The sequence below is a fragment of the Oreochromis aureus genome, linkage group 20, assembly GCF_013358895.1.
Source record: "Oreochromis aureus strain Israel breed Guangdong linkage group 20, ZZ_aureus, whole genome shotgun sequence".
Lineage (NCBI taxonomy): Eukaryota > Metazoa > Chordata > Actinopteri > Cichliformes > Cichlidae > Oreochromis > Oreochromis aureus.
Window position 1 is genome coordinate 26,140,446 of NC_052961.1, and position 22,918 is coordinate 26,163,363.

At 41.0% G+C, this 22,918-nt stretch overlaps 1 protein-coding gene across 1 annotated transcript in view; it reads right to left on the reverse strand.

Moving 5' to 3' along the window:
• The window catches only part of LOC116324696 (helicase ARIP4-like), a 76,576-nt gene that overhangs the window by 44,441 nt on the left and 9,217 nt on the right, over positions 1–22,918 (reverse strand). Inside the window, exon 2 of the mRNA XM_039604372.1 lies at positions 9,849–10,006. Coding sequence (XP_039460306.1) covers positions 9,849–9,957 — 109 coding nt within the window. The 5' untranslated portion in view covers positions 9,958–10,006. The remainder of the gene's footprint in view (positions 1–9,848; positions 10,007–22,918) is intronic.

The following is a 22,918-nucleotide window of genomic DNA, read 5'->3' on the forward strand; positions in this document are numbered from 1 at the left end:
GGTGTTACTGTATCACCTCCTACACTTCATTCTGTACCGCCCTTAATCAGGTCACACAAACACACACACACACACACACACACACACACACAAACTTGATGTTATGAAATGTGTTTTCATTTTTCCCCCCTTTCTCCTCCTGCAGATATTGTGCTCATTCTCTCTGACAAATTTTTCTTTCAACTACTTACTTTTAATCCTACAACATCATTTAATCATGGTTTAGTTTCAACAAAATCCAACCCCTGTACTACAGTTCACTCAACTACAGAGGGAAATGCAATTATTTATATACAAGCAACTTTATGTAACCAGTGATTTATTGTTATTGCTTTGCTATTCCTGCAAAATGAACATCTAACATCTTTAAAAGGGGGTGATCCACCAGTTTGAAAGAATAACTGTACTGTAATGGTGTAATGGTGAGGAGCCTGAACACCACTGTACAGGATGTTACCTGAATGTGACAATTTGTGACATTTCTTTTTGCATGTAGCATCAGGTTTGTGACAGCTACATTCATTTAAATAGGTGTATAATCTTGAATAGAGTCAGCAGATGTGACATATGATAACATCATGCTGACCAGGCAAGCTAACGAGCTGATATTGGTTTAATAACATGAAATAACATAAAACGAGGCTAAAAATCTTAATTTGAGCTTTGTGATGATTCTCTGATTTCCAGTACAGTAATCCCAGCCTGCAAGTTAGACTCATGATTTAGCCAAAGCTGCCCGTATTTTAAGCTGTTTTTTCCCCTCTGTACCATTGTTCTTTCTCTCCGGACGTTGGAAATGAAAAACTACAGTCACAGTCCATCTTACGAAAAAAGCTACCTGATGCTTAACTTATCTAGCGTGGGCAAAAAAACAGGCAATGTGTTGCATCTGGTAGCCGATTAAACCACCAGGTGTCTGTAACATTCGCCGCAGAGAAACACGTTTACCTCTTTTTCTTCAGTTTGAACTACAGCGATGGGGAGCGTGCTCTGCTTAGCAACGCCTACACACATGCAGGGGAGCAACAGGCTAATTAACAGACTATTACTCCCCTGCTCTCTGGTGTGTGTGCAAGTCTTATGAAAGATGTGACTAAACCTCATGACAGCTTCATCAGAACTGCCAACAGAGCTAACAACATGCAGCACACACACCGCAATCTGTTCACACACAGACTCAAAAAACACATGCGCGCGCGCACACACACACACACACACACACACACACACACACACACACACACACACACACACACACACACACACACACACACACACACACACACACACACACACACACACACACACACACACACACACACACACACACACACTTGACCCAGAACAGGTATCCCTGCAGCGCAATGCTGCTGAAGATGGTGATTTTATTTTAGAATAGTGGTCCCACCTCCCCAGGTCCATTTCTCAATGTCACTTTTTGAAGAATGGCCTCTGTAGATACTTTTTTTAAAACCTTCTCTTCTTCTCTTTCTTATTTAATGTGCATATTCCTTCAAGTTTTCTGGGTCAGCATGCTTTCTTTTTCTTCATTAAGCGCTGTTTCTCAACAGCCTAAGCACTTTCCCAAAAGGTAGTAACGAAAGAACGCATTGATTAAAAGTGATTTTCAAAACACAATTTATGGATTTTACATAAAAGATTTTATGCTGGTGCTATAAAAAATCATGCTTACACCTATAAACAGGGTTTTATAAGAATATAGATAGATTGATATGATAATAACATTTTTTGTCACTTCATTTTTTAAAATCATAAAATCCATATCATAGGATCTCTGGGACCAAACAAGTCTTCCCTTCTTTGTGTGACTACACTGTGTGAACTGCGACTATAGAAATATAGAAATTGGTAGGTCTCAAGTAAATGAGACGAACCTTCGAGTGACTTGGAAATTCAACTATCACAGTGGCCAGAAGAAAATGTCTATTTATCACAAATCCAGCATGTAAAAACCTGCAAATACAATACTGCTTTAAATCAGTCTTCTTCATTCATTTGTGTTAATATCCAATCTTGAGATAGATGCTGTTCTGAAGCTTTAAAAAAAATAATCTGAAGAGACTTTATGCCTGTTGTCTCTACTAAACATATTTCCACCTAAACGAATAAAAGACTGAAATGTTGTTATATACCTGCCTATGAACAACAGCCTCTCTCCCCATCTGCCTCTCTTTGGTGTGCTATGAAAACTTTCCATCTCTCTCAAGCAATTTTATTTATTTTGTTTTAAACAATAAATTATATATTTAAATTATTATGTGTGTACTTTTCCCACTTTTACATAGGGGAAGCATACTAGAATAGAAACTGCAAAATTAAAGCACACATAGTTATTTTCATGGGCATTTAAACTCATATGATGACTCCAAATGACACTTTTCTAAAAATACCACGCTGAAAGCGTAACATCACAACTGTATGTGTGTTTTATGTGGTACCAGTGATGTGATCACCATAACAACCCAAACTTCTCCAGAAAGAAGACAAATTATTCATCAGTTCCTTCAGTCAAAATAGCTAATTAAAAGTTTAAAAAAAATCATGTACATCAGAGATTTTTCACTAAGTTGCACAGAGTGTTAGCTCAACAGTGAATTTCACCTAAAAATATATCAAGAATGAATCATGTCTGTGATCAATAACAACAACAACAAGTTTTGCCAATTAATTCTGCACTCCATCTGTACAATGGTATTGACATATTTTCTGTTTAATAGTCCTGTGACGTGCTTAGTAAACTCTCACCCAGGCTGTCAGCCCTTTCTTTGCTCAGTGTTTGCTCAGTGTGTGCTGAACCAGTCACGTGAATGGAGAAACTTTATAGCAGCTGCTTGAAAGTAGATTTTCTTTTACATGCTTTAGAACTAATAATTAAATTATTAGTGTATGCAAGGATTAAAAACATAAAGCTATAAGGAGGACAAAGTTACACTAATTAGTTGAAGAGAAGAGACAAAAGCATAAAGATAAGAGTGGGAATAGGAGAAAACAGGGGAGGAAGAAGAAGAAGAAGAAGAAGAACAGGAAGAAAAAAGGGGATGTCAAACCTGGAGGAGTAAACTGTCACAACTCTGAGGGGGCTGGCATCCTGGTGACAGTTGTTATGGTAACTATGGGACAGACGCAGGAAGCAGCAGGGGGGGTGACGATGTCACAGGAGCAAAATAGACTTGCAAAGTGGGGAAGATAAACATGGAAATGTGTCTTCTCCATCAGACAGTTCTCCTGTGGGTCGATAGCCCGAACCAAGAAAGAACTGGATTAGATCAGTTACAAACACGCTCACTGCCACATATCCGTTAGAGTCGGGATTGGACCGATCTGAGGTGCCGATCTCATATCGCACGACTAAAAGAAGACACTTTTTAGGCAGGAGATAGATAATACACTAAAAGGTAACAAAAGATTTTCAGCTACATGAGCACTGTCCATCCTAACCTACAACATACATGTACATGCAACTCCAACTCAAAAACAAGTCACCTATGTTAAGCAGAGTCATGGTGACCTGTTGAGCACATGCTTTCAAGAGTATAAAAAGAAAGTCTTGTACATTCAGCTACAGCTTACAAACTCCAAACAAACTTGTTTTCACCCATCAGGACTTTTTACCTCCTAAGGTAACCTCACAAAGCCAGTTCTGTCGCCTTCGGGCGTCTGCCAATTTTGCTGATATGCTGGGTCAGTTATACAAAGTGTTGCACAACTGTTGTGGTAAAATGTTTTATAAGCCTGACCAAGCAGGGACGTGCAAGGACCTGAACCCCCTTTGGTGGATGATTAAGTGTCCATCATCATCGCCCTCTGCCTCACAAACACAGACACTCTTTCAGAGTCCACATTACTGCAGAGCTGCCATTACAGCTATATGGTATCTAACAGAGTCCTGATGTAATTAGGACAACATGTACAGCCTCTGTGTGTGTGTGTGTGTGTGTGTGTGTGTGTGTGTGTGTGTGTGTGTGTGTGTGTGTTTTAGTTCTCTGCTGCTGCTCAGCCCCAAACATAACAAGCAATCTGTCACATTACAGGGTTATCCAACACTGACTCACAGTGATGAGAAGCCCAAAAAGGTCTCCACAGGCTGGAAACTTCAAGCACGATGCGCTTCTATCCACTCCCAGATCTCTGATTCCACAAGACAGATTCGGCCATTCAAGGATTTATTAAACGAGCTGAAGACCTGCAGAGATACAGTACTCACCACTACACGCCAAAAAGCAATTTCCCCACTGACCACCGGAATAAACGTTACATTTGTAAACACAGCCAACTACATATAACATCTTCTTTACTTACACTTACTCACACTTTTAGACTTAGCAGAGCTGCATCTGAGACTTAAGTGTAGTTTAACTGACCCCAGCTTGCTGTTGTTAAGCAACGGCAAGAATCTCCTTGAATGGTGCTTCAGGCTTTTGGAGGAAAAGAACAAAAAAAAGGAAAAATTAAGAGACTCATTTACTTTCTCCTTGGGTTTAAGATGTGAATACTGACACACTGCCATAAACTGTGTAACTGGTAGCTTCACTTTCACTTAGCATATAAATACAAGCACAACAAATATTGAAATGGCTGTTTTTTAAAAACAAAATTCACGAAATTGGTTGGCGAGAGAAATTACTTCTTAGTTAACAGCAGCAACTAGGTGTAACGTACTAAGCTAAACTAAACTAACCACCTGAATTAACCAGTACGTGGATATGAGGCTCCCATAAAGCTTCTTACACTAAGGAAAAGGCTAAACGAATGTGCTGACCTATTTTAAGGCATCCCGTGTGCTCACAGCCAACCTAATATCAATCCAAACAGTCTCATGTTAGCAAAGTGGGTGTTCAACAAAGTCCAGTTTTGTAGGATACAGATATGACAGAGGTGCCAATATTCTCACTCTGCTTAAATCAAGAAAGGTCATTTCTAAACTTTTAAAGATGACAAAAAAGGCATCATCAGGATCACTTTGGGGTTTTTTTTGTTTGGTTTTTTTTAAACAGATGCTAGCTTTTGTTCTAAATTCACAAAATGTAAAAATTCAGCAGATGTTACGAAAGATTTTGTACAGTACAGTGCAAGTCTTGAGACGCCCCCTCATTAATTTATATTTTGCTTCCAAGGAACTCGACTTTGTTATTTTTGAAGTGGTCTTGAGCCACAGTTCACCAGGCTTTCAATGTTTTTCTTTCAACACTGGCTGCTTTTTACTCATTTTAGCTCCAGTCCTTGTACATGACCATTTTCAGAGGAATGTTTTTTTTTGTTGTTGTTGTTTTTTAAAGCCACTTAAGACTGACCTATGAATCATTCAAGCATAAAAAAGTCACTGAACTCATCAGATGAACCGATGTTGTGTCTACACAACAGAAAAATTTGAAAACCAGTTTTAACCTGTACCCTTAGGGACTTGTTGCTAGCAGCCTGTTACAAAAATGTACTTTAGTTGAATATAGGTAAAAGGCCAGTATGACAGGCACGAAATAGCATTCTTGAACCAACAAGGTTATTTCCAAAGAGCTAAAAACATGGTATAAGATGAAGAGATGAACAGTAACTGACAGCCCTGTCCTGAAAAACAGGTTTAATGGAATGATGAATCCAAATGTGAAAATTTGGATTGGCTCCCCGGAGCCCAGGACTAAACACTACTGAAACTGTGTGTGACAGAGAACAGAACAAAAGGCAGAAACATTCAAAGAAGAGCTTTGAATGTCCTTCAAGAAACCTGGAGACCTATTCCTGACAGAAATGACAAGAAAGCTGCCTAAGAGAGTTCAGGCTGTGCTGCAGTCAGTCATACAAATATTGATCTTCAAGCTCATTAGAATTGTACAAACTTTGTTTTTGCCGTATATACTGTGTTTACATGTACGCTTGCACGTTTCAATAAATCGCTGCATCTATTTCATATTCCATCCCCTTCCGCTTATTCTTGTCAGGGTCACGGAGCCTGGAGCCTATCCCAGCTGTCTTAGTCTACGTCCACACTAGCCCGGATAGATTTGAAAACGGCGTTTTCGTCTGAAAACGCTCCGCGTCCACACTATCGTTTTCAGTCGTTTTCACAGTTGCGCGTCCACATTGAAACAGCTGAAAACGCTTACGTTCCAGTACTGCGCATGCGTGAAACGCCAGACGATTCGACCGGCCTCATTTCTGTCTGCTGCTTATTTACTTTCCGGCTCTTTTGAAACGTCGCGGCAAAATGTTGAGGCAAAAAGCAATGGGTTTTTTAAATGGACTAACAATGAAGTGGAGTGTTGCTGCGAGTAACACAAAAGTACAAAGTTGCAAAAGCGAGTGAGAATTAAATAATTTGAAGAAAAGCTGTCTGGAGCATGTACAGACTGATATTAATCTTTAATAGGGCTGTCACAATTGAGAGCAATCAAAACAACTGCTGTATAATGCCCTCCGCTATCTTTGTTTAATTGGTCACATGACTGCATCACATGACTAAAATGTGTCATCGTTTCCGAAAAGGCTCCGGGTTCACTGTCCACACTGCGACGCGAAAACTACGTTTTCAAATGTATCCGCTTTGGAGAGCGTTTTCAAAAAGCTGCGTTTTCCTTGACTGAAAACGCGTCTCAGTGTGGGCGGAAGGCCAAAACGGAGAGAAAAAGATGCGTTTTCAAACGAAAACGTATTAGTGTGGACATGGCCTTAGGGCGAGAGGCAGGGTACACCCTGGACAGGCTGCCGCGGGGCTAACACATAGAGACAGACAACCACTTACATTCACACCTATGGGCAATTTAGAGTTAACCTATCCCCACTAACTGCATGTCTTTGGACTGTGGGAGGAAGCTGGAGTGGATGGTATTTCCTATTCTGTTAGCAAAATGTAAAGAAATGATGGCTGACTCAAGACTTTTGCACAGCACTGTACATTTTAGGATTTACATTTTAACAGTTAAAGTGCCAAAATGCTGTCATACAATAAAAAAACAAAACAAAACACAAAATATCTTTATTCCAAAATTTAAAATAAATCCAATAAAAATGCCTTAAGGCAAATCCAACATGTTCACAATTGGATTAAAACTTCAGGCTTAGAGGCGCCTCTTTATCAGCACTGTGGATGAAGAGCCTTTTTGAATAAACTTTACTGGATTTGTCAGTTGACAGAGCAAGCAGGGGCATTGCCCTGCTGTTACAGTAACAGGGAGAGAGAGCAAAGACAGGAGAGATGGTGCAGGTTCTGGCCATCCAGGAACATCAAGCACGTGTTAACAAAAACAAAGATTTGAAAGGAATGAAGGTACATTTAAAGGTCAGAAACCAAAGAAGACAGAAAAACAAAGAGCAAAGGCACTCACGAGGCAAGGAAGGAGACCTGTAGTGTAGTGTTTGTGTACACACACAGTGGGCACTTGGTTAGCTTTGAGTATGCTCAACTATACAGTCATTATGGTTGGGTGGTAAACAAAAATGAAACTGAGACAAAAGGAGTCAACCACACACATTTACATGATCCCTTCACTACTCATATCCTTAAACTAAACCCAAGTCCTAACCATAAGCTCAAAGGTAAGTCCCTACAAAAATCAATGTCAAGCCCAGGCTCATCCTCTAATGACAGACGCACACAAACACACACACACACAAACACATTGGAGAAAAAAGGAAAAAGAAGAATTAAAATTCAAGGACACTTATTTCCTCAGTTAACCTCCCATTCTTTGTCTTTGCTTTTACAACAACAAATTAAGACGTCAGATCAGTCAACAATGAGTTTTTAGATTTCGGTAGAAATCCTAAAACATGTAAAAACTGCAGGGAAAAAACATTAACTTTGCCCTTTGTGAGGTCACTGAAACACTATGTCACTGAAGTTATCCAATCAAAGTTTAAATCATGCCTCCTACACACAAAACACACACACACACCTCTGCATTTAATAGAGCTAATAGATGATTCACCGGGTTATGTAACACATACTGGCAAAAGAAGAAATAAGAGAAGAGGTGGAGATGAGAGTTTGGTTTGTTTCCTGAGGGAGAACAGAACAGCAGAGGCTGCTGAGGAGAGCCGGTCTGGTCACACACAGAGAATAAAGCTGCTGGGTCACTTCAGTTATTCGGTGGCTTCTGCGAAAATGTGTCCGTTTACATGTGAGTCAGATGACAAAGCAGAGAAAGTAGCTGCTGTTAATTTGTGTCAGATGTAGACTCGAATAACAAAAGAGAGAATTAAACTTTTCTCTGCCCACCCACAAACTCTGTTTGAGGCGGCATCGTCTTTAGATTCTGTTAAAAACTGCAAGTCATTATATTTATAGGTGACTTTCACAATCATGCAGATTCAGACGGCTCTGAAAGATGAGGCCACTTGAGCCTGGCTCCAAAAGTGAGTCAATCCCACTAGACTCCTCTGTTACAATGCTCCTATGTTACATAATAAATCATGTTTATAGCCCGCTACAGATTACTCTTTAAAGCTACTTTAGGCCTTTATAATAACTGCCCTGGGGCCTAAAATTATGGGCGTGGCCACTCAGACTGAAAACTGTATGCAGTTGCTAACCATCTGCTCGGCTTCACCTCTGCTAATTCCACTCAAAGAACTGCATCTCTTGAAAGCATGTGTGGCGTTGTTGCCTTTTCATTCAAATTCATTACATTGCATTAAATAGATGCAATGTAAATGGATTTAATTAATGGAGGCTGTGCTCCAGTTTTACCAGGTGAAATTATAATGTTCTGTTTGTATGTTATTCAGCATTCATTAGTAGATTTCATCCATAACAGTCTATGGGTGCACTTTGCTAGCCTTAGCCGATAACATAGCATTCTAGGCTTCAATCTTAAAAAAAAGAGGGGGGGGGGTACTTTTGACTCCAATAAACAAACAAAACAATAGATTAACAAAACATGGTGGCAGCCAAAACACTAACAGCAAAGCACCCCAAACCACTGTGGTCCATCTTTTATATACAGTCTATGCGTGTGAAGCACCACTGTACAAATCTCTAATGGTACCCTAGAGGGAAGAGCAAGCATATCACAATGGGGCATAAAATCATCTCTGCAATCTCCCGGGTCCTGATACTAGATTAAGCTGGAGTGATATCCTTCCTTCTGGTTGTGTGCAATTAAAACACCCGTGTCATAGTCAAGCACCTCTATTCCAGCAAAGAGGAATGCAAACGCTCCTTCAAGACTTGCAAAAGCCATCATGATAGAAAAATGTTAATAATCACCCATATCTTTAAGCATGACACCCAATGTGCTGTGCATTGCTGTTTCTGCATATTGTTTTGCAACTTCTCTGCAAAAGATCCCCGAGGGACTACACTGCTTTGAAGACAGACCTTTAATCTGTTTTTTCTTTGGTTTCTTTGTTTTTTATTTTACTCGGCTTCATCAGGTATATATAGTGACTGTTTTATAAAAAACAAAAAGTCCCTAATGACGGCAATTAGCTATTCTATGATGACTGCAAACCTCTTGAGGCTTATTGCTTTGACAAACAGTCGTTTAGTTTTATTAAATATAAACTGAATTATTTTACCCAGAAAAAAGAATTCTGTGAAATTTACTGAAGAATCTGCAGTCGTTTGTAATGTGCTCTTAATTCTCGATCAGTGAGGTAGAATGTTTCTTTTATCAAAGTTCCACAGTCCACTTTAATTCTGCATCACACACATTTCTTTTTTTTCACTTTTTTTAAAAAATTTTTGGTAAAACGGCTACTTGTACTTGTCATTTATGAATTCAGAGGATTATTTTGGTTTTTTCAGATTGAAATCCCGAAACCCGACTCACTTGCACCTTTGTAGAAGAAAACACAGGCAGGCGAGATGGTCTTCATTCACTAACGTGACTCACCCAGATGACCCTCATCTTCATCGTCTCCGTAATTGTCTTCGTCCACATCACTGATGTAGCAGATGTCTCTCTCCTTCCCATTGAACCACTCGATTTCATCATCAGACATCCTGACCTAAAAGGCCGCTGCTACCTCAGCATGGCCAGCAAATCTACACCTGAAATATAGAAAACACGCAGGAATAAACGACTGTAAACACACACATGCACACAAACTGACAGAATACATTTTTTATGGAAGAGAAAGTGATGGCTCTTTGTTCCTTGTGCCTCTCAGCACAGTTTGAAAAGGAAGATGTAAGGGGTCATTGTTTTTATCATCGACCTTCCTCGCTGCGTCACAACACACGTCAGTTTATGTTTTCTGAAATGTTGAAACCTACCTACAGCATTTTGTGCCCTACTGACACACAACGTCATCAATCCTTTATATGTACAGACACACATACATTATACAGTACTAATAAACCGTTAGAAAAGAGATTATTTAGCTCTGTAATCAGCAGGTAGTTAAATCCTTTAAATGCTCTAACTGACTTTGTATCAGTCCAGTTTTCATCTGGTGCCTAAAAACACATATAGAGGGTAAAATCTGTCACACAATCTCAGAGGTAACTTGGTCATTTTTATTCTCTGGTAAGGCAAAAAACAGCTCCTGGCTACTGATGCACACTGGGACAGATCAGAAGATTTCGAGATATCTGCAGAGGTGATCCAATCTTCTAGCATAATCATGTTGTAATAAATAAAAATGTATGCAAAAATACAGCTTATTTCATGTCAGCCCACTAATTAAATATAAAAAACTAGTGCCCCACTGTTTAGAACCCTTTTAGCTCCATCCAGGAAAGGCAGGTAAGGGGCTCAAATACAAAAAAAAAAAAAAAGCTAAACGATAAGAGAGTAAGGCTGCTCAATTCATCAAATTTTAATCTCGATCACCATTTTGGCTTTCCACACTTAAATGAAATGATCGAGCGATACTGAAAATGCATGCTTCGTTGATAGAACGCAAAACAGACGCAAATCAAGCGCTCCCTAAATCCTTGACTACGTGTCAATCACATCCAAGTTTGCAGTCTGGATGAATAACACTAAGTTAAAAGAAAGACAGACAACAAAATGTAAATGTCTGAAACAACTAAATAATCGTGATAATCATTTAGGCCATAATCATGTAGCCTTGAAAGAGAAGGTGTGGAAAAATACAATGTTATCTTAAAATCAGGCGATGAGAACATGGATTTAACTAAGACAGGATATGAGCTTTTTAAAGGCGCTGTGAGAGAGACATTATAAGGATTTTGACCTGCAAATGAAAGAAAGAACTACAGTGCAGATAGACAAAGCCAGAGAGAGCGAAAAAGCCACAAAGAGAGACCTAAAGGGCTCCCTTTATCTCTCTGTAGGAGTTTCTAGGATGCTTTTAAAGGTCCAGCTCTCAGCAGGAGAAAAATTGCACCAACGTTGCTCACAGGATCACAGAGCAGATGTGCCTTTCATTACCAGGCGTGGGTCAGTAAAAGCAAAGTTTAGCTCTCTTTTTTCCCCCTTTTTTTGTTTTATATCAATATAATTCTGCTACAAACAAGATTATTTAATCACTATGTAAAGTTTCACTGCCACAGATATGATCATCACTAGCCACTTATCCTTACCGCAGAAATCTTGAGCAATATTATGAAAAAAAAAGGCTTCACAAAAGTGTCTGACCAGTAAAAATACATCCTAAACCTGCATTTAGCAGCACAAGCTAAAACCATGACCTTTTTTCTTCTCTTGGATGAAAACGAAGGCTTTAAATAATGCGCGCCCACTCAGACGAGTCCAGACGCAGCATTATCACAGCAAGGCTCACTCTTGATCACCTGCCAGCTCACCTTGCATAACTTTACTCAGCACATTGCACAACAGGTAGCTCCAGCCAAGCCGACTTATTGGTCCCACAGGTCGATTTACCAGCTTCATAAAGCAAAGCTAAACATCATGGACTGGTTTGCTGGGACTGAAAACCAGCAAGCAAAGATCCTGCGAGCTCACTTTGATTCTGACTCTTTTTTTTTTAACTTTTGAAATTATTTGCTGATTTTTTCCCCCTTAAATCTCTGATGGGAAAGACTGAGATTGCAGTGCAGTTGATTTGACAGCAGCACGGTGGAAACCACAGTTATCATCATCCTCTCATTGCATCTCATTCACTCGTGATCAGTCAAGAAATAAATGAAATCTACAGCTCATCTTCCCATGAAAGCTCCTCAAATCAGCTCAAGGACTCACGCCGGCAGTCACAGCTGCACCACTGATGAAGACAGAAAACGCACTTTCCTGCTGAAACTTACTGGCACATTTCCACTTTATGGTTAACAGAAACCACCATTAACAGTTGGTAGAGGATAGGATCTGACCTGTGGCCCCCCTCTCACTCGGACTTTCTAGTGACAATGCAACCAATATTCAATCTCTCACTCACACAGACACACACAGAGCACCATATACTCTTTTTACTTAATGTTTCCCTTAAACATGCCTTTTTGTAATGTACCCATCTTAAACAAAGCAAGAGTTTATCTTCAGGTAATTTCAAAATTTGCCTCCTTTGCATAATTTTCTCTATAAAAGTATGACACCATTTTTCCAAACTAACCACTGGTGGAAGATCACACTGCTGCAAAATGAGAACAAGCATGTAGTACTTGGAGCAGAGTGATCTCTGTGATTTTAGGCTGAGAGGGTCTTTCTGTGTTCCAGTTAGTGCCGCACATAACACGCCGTTTGTGCATCTACTCTGTTTAACAAAACTATCAAAAAAAGGCAGGATTCTGACGTGGAAAAGCCTGTGTCATGAGACTGCTAAAAGCATTACTTTTACAAAAGCCTCACTCTGACAGCAATTTTAAGTGATTATGAACACTGAAGATGTTGTCTTCAGTACAGAAAAAAAAAAGATTCTTTGAGCGTTAAAAGGTAAAATCATTAAAAGCAGAGTGTGAAGACGAGAAACAGGAAAAACAAATCATAAGAATCCAGAGCTGGAAAGAACATATAATTCTAATTTCAATCACAATTTTGGCTTCCCGTAATTAAAAGAGCATGATCGTGCAATATAAAAAAATACATTTAAAAAGAGCAGCATACTCTGCCAATAGAACAAGTAAAACACTCCCTGAATAAGCGCCTGCATATGCCAATCACAGCTGTTCCCTGTACCGTGCAGCCTGAAGTTTCCTGGAGTAGTCAGAGCAAGTAACTCTAGATTAAGACAGATATACAATTAAATTTAAATGCCTGGCACAGCAGAAGGCAAAGAGCTTGTCACTCCAAGCAGATCACTCTCTGTTGTTTGGAAATACTTTGGATTTTGTGCAACTGATGTTAACCAGGAAGAAATCATATGCAAAGAGTGCTGCGGAGCTGTGTCTGCAAGGCAAAGCAACACAAATAACTTATTCAACCATGTGAAAAAAACCACCACAAACTGCGGTATAATTAATGCATGAAGGCCAAGAACACAGGGCAATGCTTGCTAACGTGATTTTATCCAACATCTACTCAGATCTCCATAAAAGCGAGCCTCTGCAGCATGTCAGGGTATACATCCACAGAGACACGCTGAGTAACGAAGGCTTCGGGTAAGTGTTCAACATACTGGGCGAAAGACATGTCACCACCTCCGGTTTTTCTAAACTGGTAAACGCCAAGTCTATGAGCCTTTTTTTTTTACCAGATAGTCCTGCCTTGGTAGCATTCTGCAATGGTATATTTATTTTTTAGTTTTCCTATATTCTGAACACAGTTTTATTCATTTTAAATTCAAAAGATGTATTCACATCAATCCATGCAGGTACAATGAACTGAGTAAGACTTTATACTTTGCTTCTAAGCGATGCCCTAAAGGTCGAGTGAATAAATGCTTCATTTGTTGGCAAAGATGTTTTAATTTACTGTAGCAGAGCGTAAAAGTGAAAGCACTGCCCTGTTGATTTCATTTAGAGTCAAATTTAGCTTTTTCCCCTCCATCCCATCTTTCTTCTAAGAGCTGCACTGAATCTGGGTGAACAACGAGGACCAGTTTTACTTTGCTTCAAAGACTCGTAGGTGTTCTGTTCATGTGACAGTGCATTACACCACATTTTTCGCACTAAAACCAACGAGTAGCTGTGATAATAATCCATCTAGCCATCCACCGATCTTCTCCCACATCCACTCCAGGTTTGCAGTGGGACTGGAGCCTATCAGAGCTGTCATTGGGCAAGAGGCGGGGTACGCCCTGGGTGCGTCATCAGTCTGCTGCAGAGCTTACACAGAGAGACAGACAACCATTCACACCTACACCAAATTCATAATCACCAATTACACCAACAAGCATGTCTTTGGGCTGGGAGAAAAGGTCGAAGTAGCCGTAGAGAAACCATACAAACACGGGGACATAGAAATGCCACAAAAATTGGCCCCAGCTGGGCTGTAGATTCAAACTCAGATAAGTTAAAGTACTTTACTTATATTTAAAAGTAGGTCACATGAACTCCAGCAGAAATACTGTACAGCTTGTTATTGGCCTACATAACTTAGAAGTCGAATCCAGCTCCCCTCCCCCCTAAAGAGGGGGAAAAAAAGCAGACACTTGATTCAATGCCATCAAGCTTTATGTAACTTTATGTACCAGTGGAAAGGAGGCCAAATTATTCTGTTTATGTCAGGCCTTCGGGCTATAAAATAACTGTTACATAACACACATGCAGTATATGTCTGCTACTCTAAGCAGCTCCAGCTGCACTGGGCAAGAAACTTTCTTCTTCCTCTTCTTACCTAAGATGACCCGTTTTACCATTCTGAAGGTGGACAAGACGGCACCTGTTCAAATATAATGCAATCCTATGCAACAGGCCTGTAATAACATTGTGAAACTCACATTCAGCCATTTTTTCCTAAGCCTGAATATCGATTGAGGACTGTGAAGGATACTTACAAAATTACAGGCTCACATTAAAATGAGATCATTTCCCACAAATTATAGCCTCAAGACTAGCTGAGGTGAGCATAAAGGGAGGATTTTTTTTCTTTGCAGCACTCTTGCACTAGATTTTGTTCAGGTGTTCGTGCTGCTGTTTGTAACCGTTTGTCAAAGCTAACTTGCATGTCTTACAAAGCTTGGCAGTGATCTGACCGCAACACACACCACAGATGAAACGCCAATGTGTGAGTCAACTTCCAGCTGTCAGAGAGGGCAATTCACTGCCTTTAGTCTTCTGTTTCTTTTAGCTGCTAAAGGAATGCCTGCTGCCCCTAGTGGATAATGCATGCCAGGCTGTGGTTAATTTTGCCCATTCATATGACTCAGATTGGACCACACTAATGTTGGAGATGCATAATCTCATACAAATCTTATGAAACCGTGCAGCTGGAGCAACACTGCTGCAGACCACAGTGTCTAAGTGCAACCCAAACATACGCGTGCATCGTCATTTAAAGCCTGGTGTACCACCTGAAAGAAGAGATGAATGCACAAAAAGATGATAAAACACTCGCAGTTTAAGCTGAGCTTTTTTCTTTGCAAAACTTTCAGCGTTTTATTTTCCTTTATTTTTTTCTTTTCACCTCCTCGTCAGTATTGCAAAGCAAGAGAAGAATGCAAAAGTCTTTCAAATTCAGTATCTGTAGAAAGAGTTCTTCCTTTGCACCAAAGCAGCTGCTGTGAACCTGTAAAAGCACAGAGACGGTTGAAATTCTCTTGAAAGTACTTGCATACGCAGGGTTGAAGATTTAAAAGAAAAGCCATTTGTGTTCCTCTTTCTGCACAATTCTACCTTACGTAACCTCAAACAGCAGGCCAAGGAGGGGTTCCAAGGACGTATGATTCAGCCGATAAGGCTTTGTGTAGGACAGCATTACTTTTGGCCTAACAGAGCGAGAGGTAATCTAAATTCTGTGAATATGGGAAGAGGATGCTCTTAATGGGAAAATATGAAAAGCACCGAAAAAACAAATAAAAGATACAGAGCGACGGTGTAGATGAACAAAGACGGGGTCCTGGCTGGAGAGGCAGGGGGAGGGGAGCAGTCTGTCTAATGTCCTACAAACACCACCCCCATGACCACAGGGGAGGGGATGAAGTAACCTAAATTTCTCTTGCTAAAAAACAAAACAACCCCCCCGAACAACACTATGGTCTGGACTGACATGAGATTACAACAAAGACGTGGAACCAATGCAGTTGTTATTAAAAGATATTATTATCTTACACATTTTTTGGGGGGGGTGAAGTTATTTTCATACTTATTTTTAAAAAGCCTTACATCACATTTGATGTTTTAAAAAAAATTAAAATTTGATTTTTTGGACATTTAATATAACTTATCTTGAAGGTTGCAAAAATAAAAAGAAGCACTCCAACAAGGGAGCTCACTCTCTAGGCTGTGTTTCATAAAAAAAAATAAAATAAAATAAAATTATGTTTTGCATGTATTCATTTTTTTCTCTTTGTTCTTGTGATAAAGTACCCACGCACATAGCATTGTATGCTGACTGTTTTTATTTCAGACTGTCTTTGCAACAGCTTTCCAGCTGTCCTCCTCCTGTTTCACGCCACGCACAGTTCTGTCATCTGGTCCCAGCGACATATTAAAATGGGGAGACATGATCAGATCATGGGGGTCAGCTGTATGAGTCAGCCTCCCCTGACAACACACCCTGAACCCACTGCTCCACTCCTCCCCTGCAGCTGAGCCACAAACCACACCCTGCCACATACCCCCATCGCCTGACTTAGACCAGGGAGCCATCTGGCGTAGCCTACCCTGCCGGGAGAGAAAATCCACTACAGCCACCTGCACCCCTGGCCTATGGACCACCTAGAAATTAAAAGGCTGGAGAGTCTGATATCACCAGGTGATCCGGATGTTGGCATCCTTCCTGCGATGGAGCCACAGCAGCAGGGCATGATCCGAACAGAGGGTGAAAGGGCAGACCAGGAGGTAATAAGGAAGAGTGTCGACCGCCCACCGGATGGCCAGACACTCTTTCTCTACTGTGCTGTGTGTAACGGCAGTAGGAACGAGCCAGCCCCGAAGAACCGCCTCACCTCCGTTTTGGTCTTGGAATGTGCCCAGGATGCGATGGCTGCTGTTTTATCCACCTGTAGACACACCTGTCCACCTCCCAAGTGGTACCCCAGATACTGTACCTCCCTCTGTGCAACCGTATAATTCTTCAGGTTTGCCATGAGCCGCCGCTGCGTCAGGGACTCCGGGACTGTGGTCACCTGCTGCACATGCTTCAGGCAGGTGTTAAGGTGGATGATGATGTGATTCAAGTAGGCGCCAGCGTAAGCAGCGCGTAAGATGCAGCACCTGGTCATCGGGTGCTGGAAGGTGGCTGGGGCTCTGAACAAGGCAAATGGAAGTATGACAAATTGGTAAAAACCGTACGGAGTGGAGAAACACGTTTTTTCCTTTGACTCTGCAGACAAGGGAATCTGCCAGTAGCCCTTGGTTAAATCCGGTGTCGTGAAAAAGCGAATTGTGTCTAACTGTGCCAGGAGCTCATGCAAATTTTCCCCTCATAACGTCCCAAATGTGTGCAGCTTTGCTGTTAGGTCCAAAACATATTGAATTTCATTTTTAGCTGGGCTTGGACCTTTCTCCCAGTTTTCTTTAATCAGGTCCAACACCCCCAAGCGGCTTTCTGCCTAATTCAAATCCCAGAGAAAACCCCATGGAGGCCTGAGGCACCTCCCACACTGCAAACAACTTAGGGCCTTAACAGCGATCCCAATTGCATCCATCCTCATGAATGAACTTCCGAATCATGGACTTTAAAGTCTTATTCAGCTGCTCCATCGTCCTGTCAGTCTGAGGGTGGTAGACGAGTCAAACAGATTTAATGCCCAGTAATTCGTATAGCTCTTTTAGTGTGCGAGACATGAACTTATGTGCCCTGATCAGTCAGCATCTCTTTTGGCTCAGGAGATGACCTGAAACACCACCTGTGCCACACTCTTTTTGGAAATTGTGCGCAGCGGCACTGCTTCGGGATATTGTGTTGCATAAACAGTTAAAAGTAATACAAAGCGATATCCCCGTGAACTCCAGTGAAATGGCTCGATGAGGTCTATGCCAATCTGCTCAAATGGGACCTCCATTAATGGTAGTGGGCATAAAGGCACTTTTGGAATGGTCGACTGGTTCACCAGCTGTACACTCGGCGCAGGATGCGCACCATTGGTGCATGTCCGCCCGAATGCCCTGGAAAACCTGGAGAACCTGTAGACCTTAACTCAGTGTGTCCTTTTCTACATTAAGTGCTGTGTAGAGAATGTGACAGTGACCAAAACCATCAGGGTTTTTCATAACTGAAAAAAAACTGGATGACAAGTGAGGTACAGGCTCTGATCAGGAGTCGTAACTCAGCCTTCAGGCTGAGCGACAGCACTGCTAGAGTCAACCTGAGGAGGGGCTTTGAACAGGCCAAGGAGGGCTACAGGAGGAGCACAGAGAGCTTCCTCACAGTCAACAACCCCCACCAGCTGTGGAGAGGCATCAAAGCCCTCACCAACTACAAATGCCAGAGCTCCCCAACCCCCGACAGCAGCCTGAAAATCGCAGAGGAGCTCAACCTGGATTAATATGAACCGCAGTTGTGGACCGCAGGGTCCACAACTGAGAACAGGAAGGCTGGTCAAAGGGTAATTAACACTGCCCCCCCCCCAAAAAAAATCACTTGCTGCCCTCTGCCACCCCTGGAGGCAATCGCCAGAGCCTCCTGTCTCAGCACCCCGTTCACCACCTGTTTGACCTGCTGCCCTCTGGCCGGCGCCTCAGATCAATCAGGTCCTACAACTGCAGACTCACAAACAGCTTCTTCCCTTGGGCCATGCAGACTGTCCCCCCCACACTCAACCCCTGCCCACTCACCTCACCAAGTTGAGCCATGGTCTAAGAAACCCCCGTCACTCAGGCCACTTGCATACAGTCTCTATTCAGACGAAGTCTTTTGCTTTGCACTACTTCCAAACACATACTATACCATTATTATCACTTTGACCTTCAGATCAATCTATTGACCTTCAATGAGAGGTCAGAGGTCAAACATGACATGATATTTTGAATCTTTATATGCTACTTTTTGAAACATAATAAATGTGTGAATGATGGGCATTTTGAATTTCCCAGTATTATACTGATGTGGGTGTGAAAAAAAAAAAAAAAAAAAAAAAAAAAAAAATCACACGAAACTCTGGACTTAAATACCTCTAAGCCTTGCTCTGTCTTCATGTAACAGATATAAGCAAAAATAATTAAAAACACAAGCAAATAAATAAGTAAATACATTTTTTAAATATTTTAGCATATAGAACTGTGCAAAAATGTTAACGACCAAGTCATTTCCTTATATTTTGCTCCCAAGAAGCCAAAATATTTTGAAGTGGTTTTGATCAGCAGTTCTGAAGAACTTTTAGAGTTTTTCTTTGGACATTGGCTGCTTTTTCACTAATTTACAGTCCAGTCATTGTACCTCATCATTTTCAGAGGAATGGGGTTTTTGGGGGGGTTTTTGTTGTTTTTTGCGAGAACATGCAAACTCCACACAGAAAGACCCCGGCCTTCTTGTTGTGCGGCAACAGCGCTAACCACCGTGCCACCGTGCTGCACGGTGCTGGTATGAGGATACTCCGGCTTCCTCCCACCGTCCAAAGACATGCAGTTTGTGGGGATAGGTTAAGTGATTAATCTAAATTGCCCATAGGTGTGAATGCAGGAGTGAATGTGAGTGCAAATGGTTGTCTGTCTCTGTGTGTTAGCCCTGCAACAGACTGGCGACCTGTCCAGGGTGTACCCTGCCTCTCGCCCTATGACAGCTGGGATAGGTTCCAGCACCCCTGCGACCCTGAAAAGGATAAGCGGAAGCGAATGGATGGATGGATGTTTTTTTTTTTTGTTAGGCCAATTGACACTGAGCTATCAATCATTCAAGCATGAAAAAGGCACCTAAGTCAAGGGATGAACCAGTGCTGTGTCTGCACATAACAGACAGCTTAGCAACAAACCATCTTTTTTAAATTTAGCCACTTTGCTACTAGAAAACTGTCATAATTTTCTATTATTCTTTCCTATTTCTTTGGTTGAATCAGACAAAACCCAAAGATAACACAACTTGACGTTGTGCATTTTTACACCAACAAGGCATTTTCCAAACAACTTAAAACAACATATCCTGGTATAGTGTCAAGTATTTACTAAAAAAAAAAAAAGTAAAGACTTTGAATAGACAGAGGACAAAAGAGAAAGAATCAGGCCAGATGAACAGTATAGGTATGCAAAATGATGCAAAAACTGGACTGGAACAAGAAAAACCTGTAGTGATAAATCCAGATATGAAATTTCTGGTTCAAATCATCATCAGTATATATAGAGGAGGGCAGGATAGATGTACACTGGCGAGTGTCTATAGCCATCTGTAAGACACTGTGGTTAAACAGTACAAGTGTATTCCAAAACAAAAATGCTACTTACTCAGGCTTGTTTAAAGTACAGAATGCTTTCCTACATACCCTGAGACATCGTGTAATTAGCCGTTGAAATCCCCTGAGAGTGCGCGCATGCAAGAGTAAAGTTAAAATGATAAGGAGGGGGGCAGTGAGAAGACAGCTGCTTGCATAAGCTGGCTTACATAAGATCTGGCTAATAATGCCACTGTTCAGCTTAGAAGAAAAAATAAAGTTATACAAGATGTATGCCAAGATGCAAGACATTGTACACACACGCAACTAATTTCTCCATCCCTCTCTTTCACAGAACTCGGAAGCATAAAAAAAATCACATTTTCTTATTAAACTTCACACACAAACTCTTTCTCTCTCACACACACACACACACACACTTTTGTACTCTATACTAAGGCCCTTCACTGACACATTTATTTTCCAGTGTAATCTTAGCCCAAATCTAATATTAACCCTCCAAAATGTGCTCTAAATGTGATGAGGACTCTCACACTCAAACTGGTTTCACACGCAAAAAAAGGATGTAACAAGAGCTCACACATAAACGCAGTGATATTGCACCCTGGTTTCAGACGTCAGCAGTGTTGAACAGTGTGTACTAGGCCGTCATTATAAGCCCTGCAGGAAGCTCGATGCAGATTTTAAAGAGGGAAGGAGGGGGGAATGGTAACATGAATTACATAGAGTCAAACCTTCCCATAAAAAAAACTTGTATTTAAGCTCTTCATTTAATAGCTTAAATTAGAGAGGGCTGACACTGGCTTTTGTAAAGCTGTTCACTTGTACCTCCCCATCACATGTGTTTCAAAGAAAAGGAACACAAAAGACTGAAGCGTTTCTAACAACAGATCAGTTTCCTCCTTTGAAAAACTCACAGGCCAACACACTGATGACGCACTGCCCTGATGTCAGCTGACCGTGCACCGCACATTCCCCAAATGCAGGTCATTTGCAAGAATAATCAGACTACCAACGCTTCGGTTCACAGCTCTGAAAATGGATATTGTATAACACCTTCCTTTTATATTGAAGTGGCTTACAGACTTAGAAGATCTGCATCACAACCCCTTGCTTGTGTAACAGAATTACACAATACTGAAACCTGGTGGTGGCTGTGTTGGGGAGGGAGGCAGGGGGTTTACCAATCTAGTCAAGTTGCTTTCATCCAAAACAAGATGACACATAGTTCAAACACACACACACACACACACACACACACAAAGTTCTTTCTACCTAATGTATGTCAGTGCAGATAGCTTTTATAAATAGAATATGTTATTCTGTAAAGTGATCATTATGGATGCTCTGTTTAGAGGATGTACTGGGGTGAGCCTCAGCATTTTCCAGTGGCTTCACAGTTAGGCTGCGATTTATGTCTTCATTTGGAAATCTATTTGGTGACCCTTTGACTTTCTATGCTAGCGTCATCATCACCAGACACAGCTATGCATTATATGGCTGTGTTGCCAAAACACATGCTAATTACAGGACTGTGCAAAAGTTTTGAGCCATCCCCCATTTTTCTTCTAAAGAGCCAGATTTTCTTGGATTATTTCTGTGGTCTTGGGGAACAGTTCTCCAGGCTTTCTGAAGGACTTTCAAAGTTTTCCAAGCTACTTCAAGCATTAAAAAGCCCCCAAATCAAGGGATGAAACAGTTCTGTGTCTACACATAACAGGCAACCTAGCAAAGAACCAAATTTAAATAGTATCTTAAGGGCTTTGTTACTAGTAGCATTTGATAATAATCAAAGAAAAAACATAATTTGTTGCCATTTCGTTTTGTTCAGTCTGCATAAAATGCCAAAGATAACACAGTTTGACAGATGTAAAAATAGTACACAGTAATTCCCAAAGAGCTAATTGCTGAAAATGTGGCATAGTATGCAGTGTGTCCTTAAAGAACCTGTTGAAACTGGACAAAAAGAAGACAAAAGAAGAAGTGACAGGCCTGACAGCAGATGAACAATATGTCATGCCCTCAAAAGCAATGGAGAAAAATTCAGCAGACATTGCACAGGACCCAAGACATGCGTCTGGCTCTTCAATTCTCCCAGTTTCTTCAATGAAATTGGGAGAAAATGCTGAGGTATGCCAAATTACACAAGAACTGGACTGAAAAAAAAAAAAAATCAGTGATAACAGGTTTTATGGAGAGATGAATCCAAACATAAAGAAGCTGGTTAAGAGAAGTGTGCAACAAAGTGTGTCTACAACCATCAACAGAGGCTCTGTCATGGTTTGGGGCTGCATTTCAGTCAGTGACAAGAAATCTTGTCAAAACTGATAGAATTATGAACACAGAAAATACCATCAGATTTTGATCCACCATGCAATACCATCTGGAACGTAAGAGCAGCAAAAGCATATCTGGATAGAAAAACTCACAGTCGAACACCATCAGTCAGGGATTGGCCTCCACAGAATCCAGACGTCAACATTATTGAAGCAGTGTGGGATCATCTTGCCAGAGAACAGGACAAAAGGAAGCCAACATCCAAAGAAGAGCTTTGAATGTCTTTCAAGAAGCCTGAAAAATTATTCCTGGACATACTTAAATAAAATACAAGAAA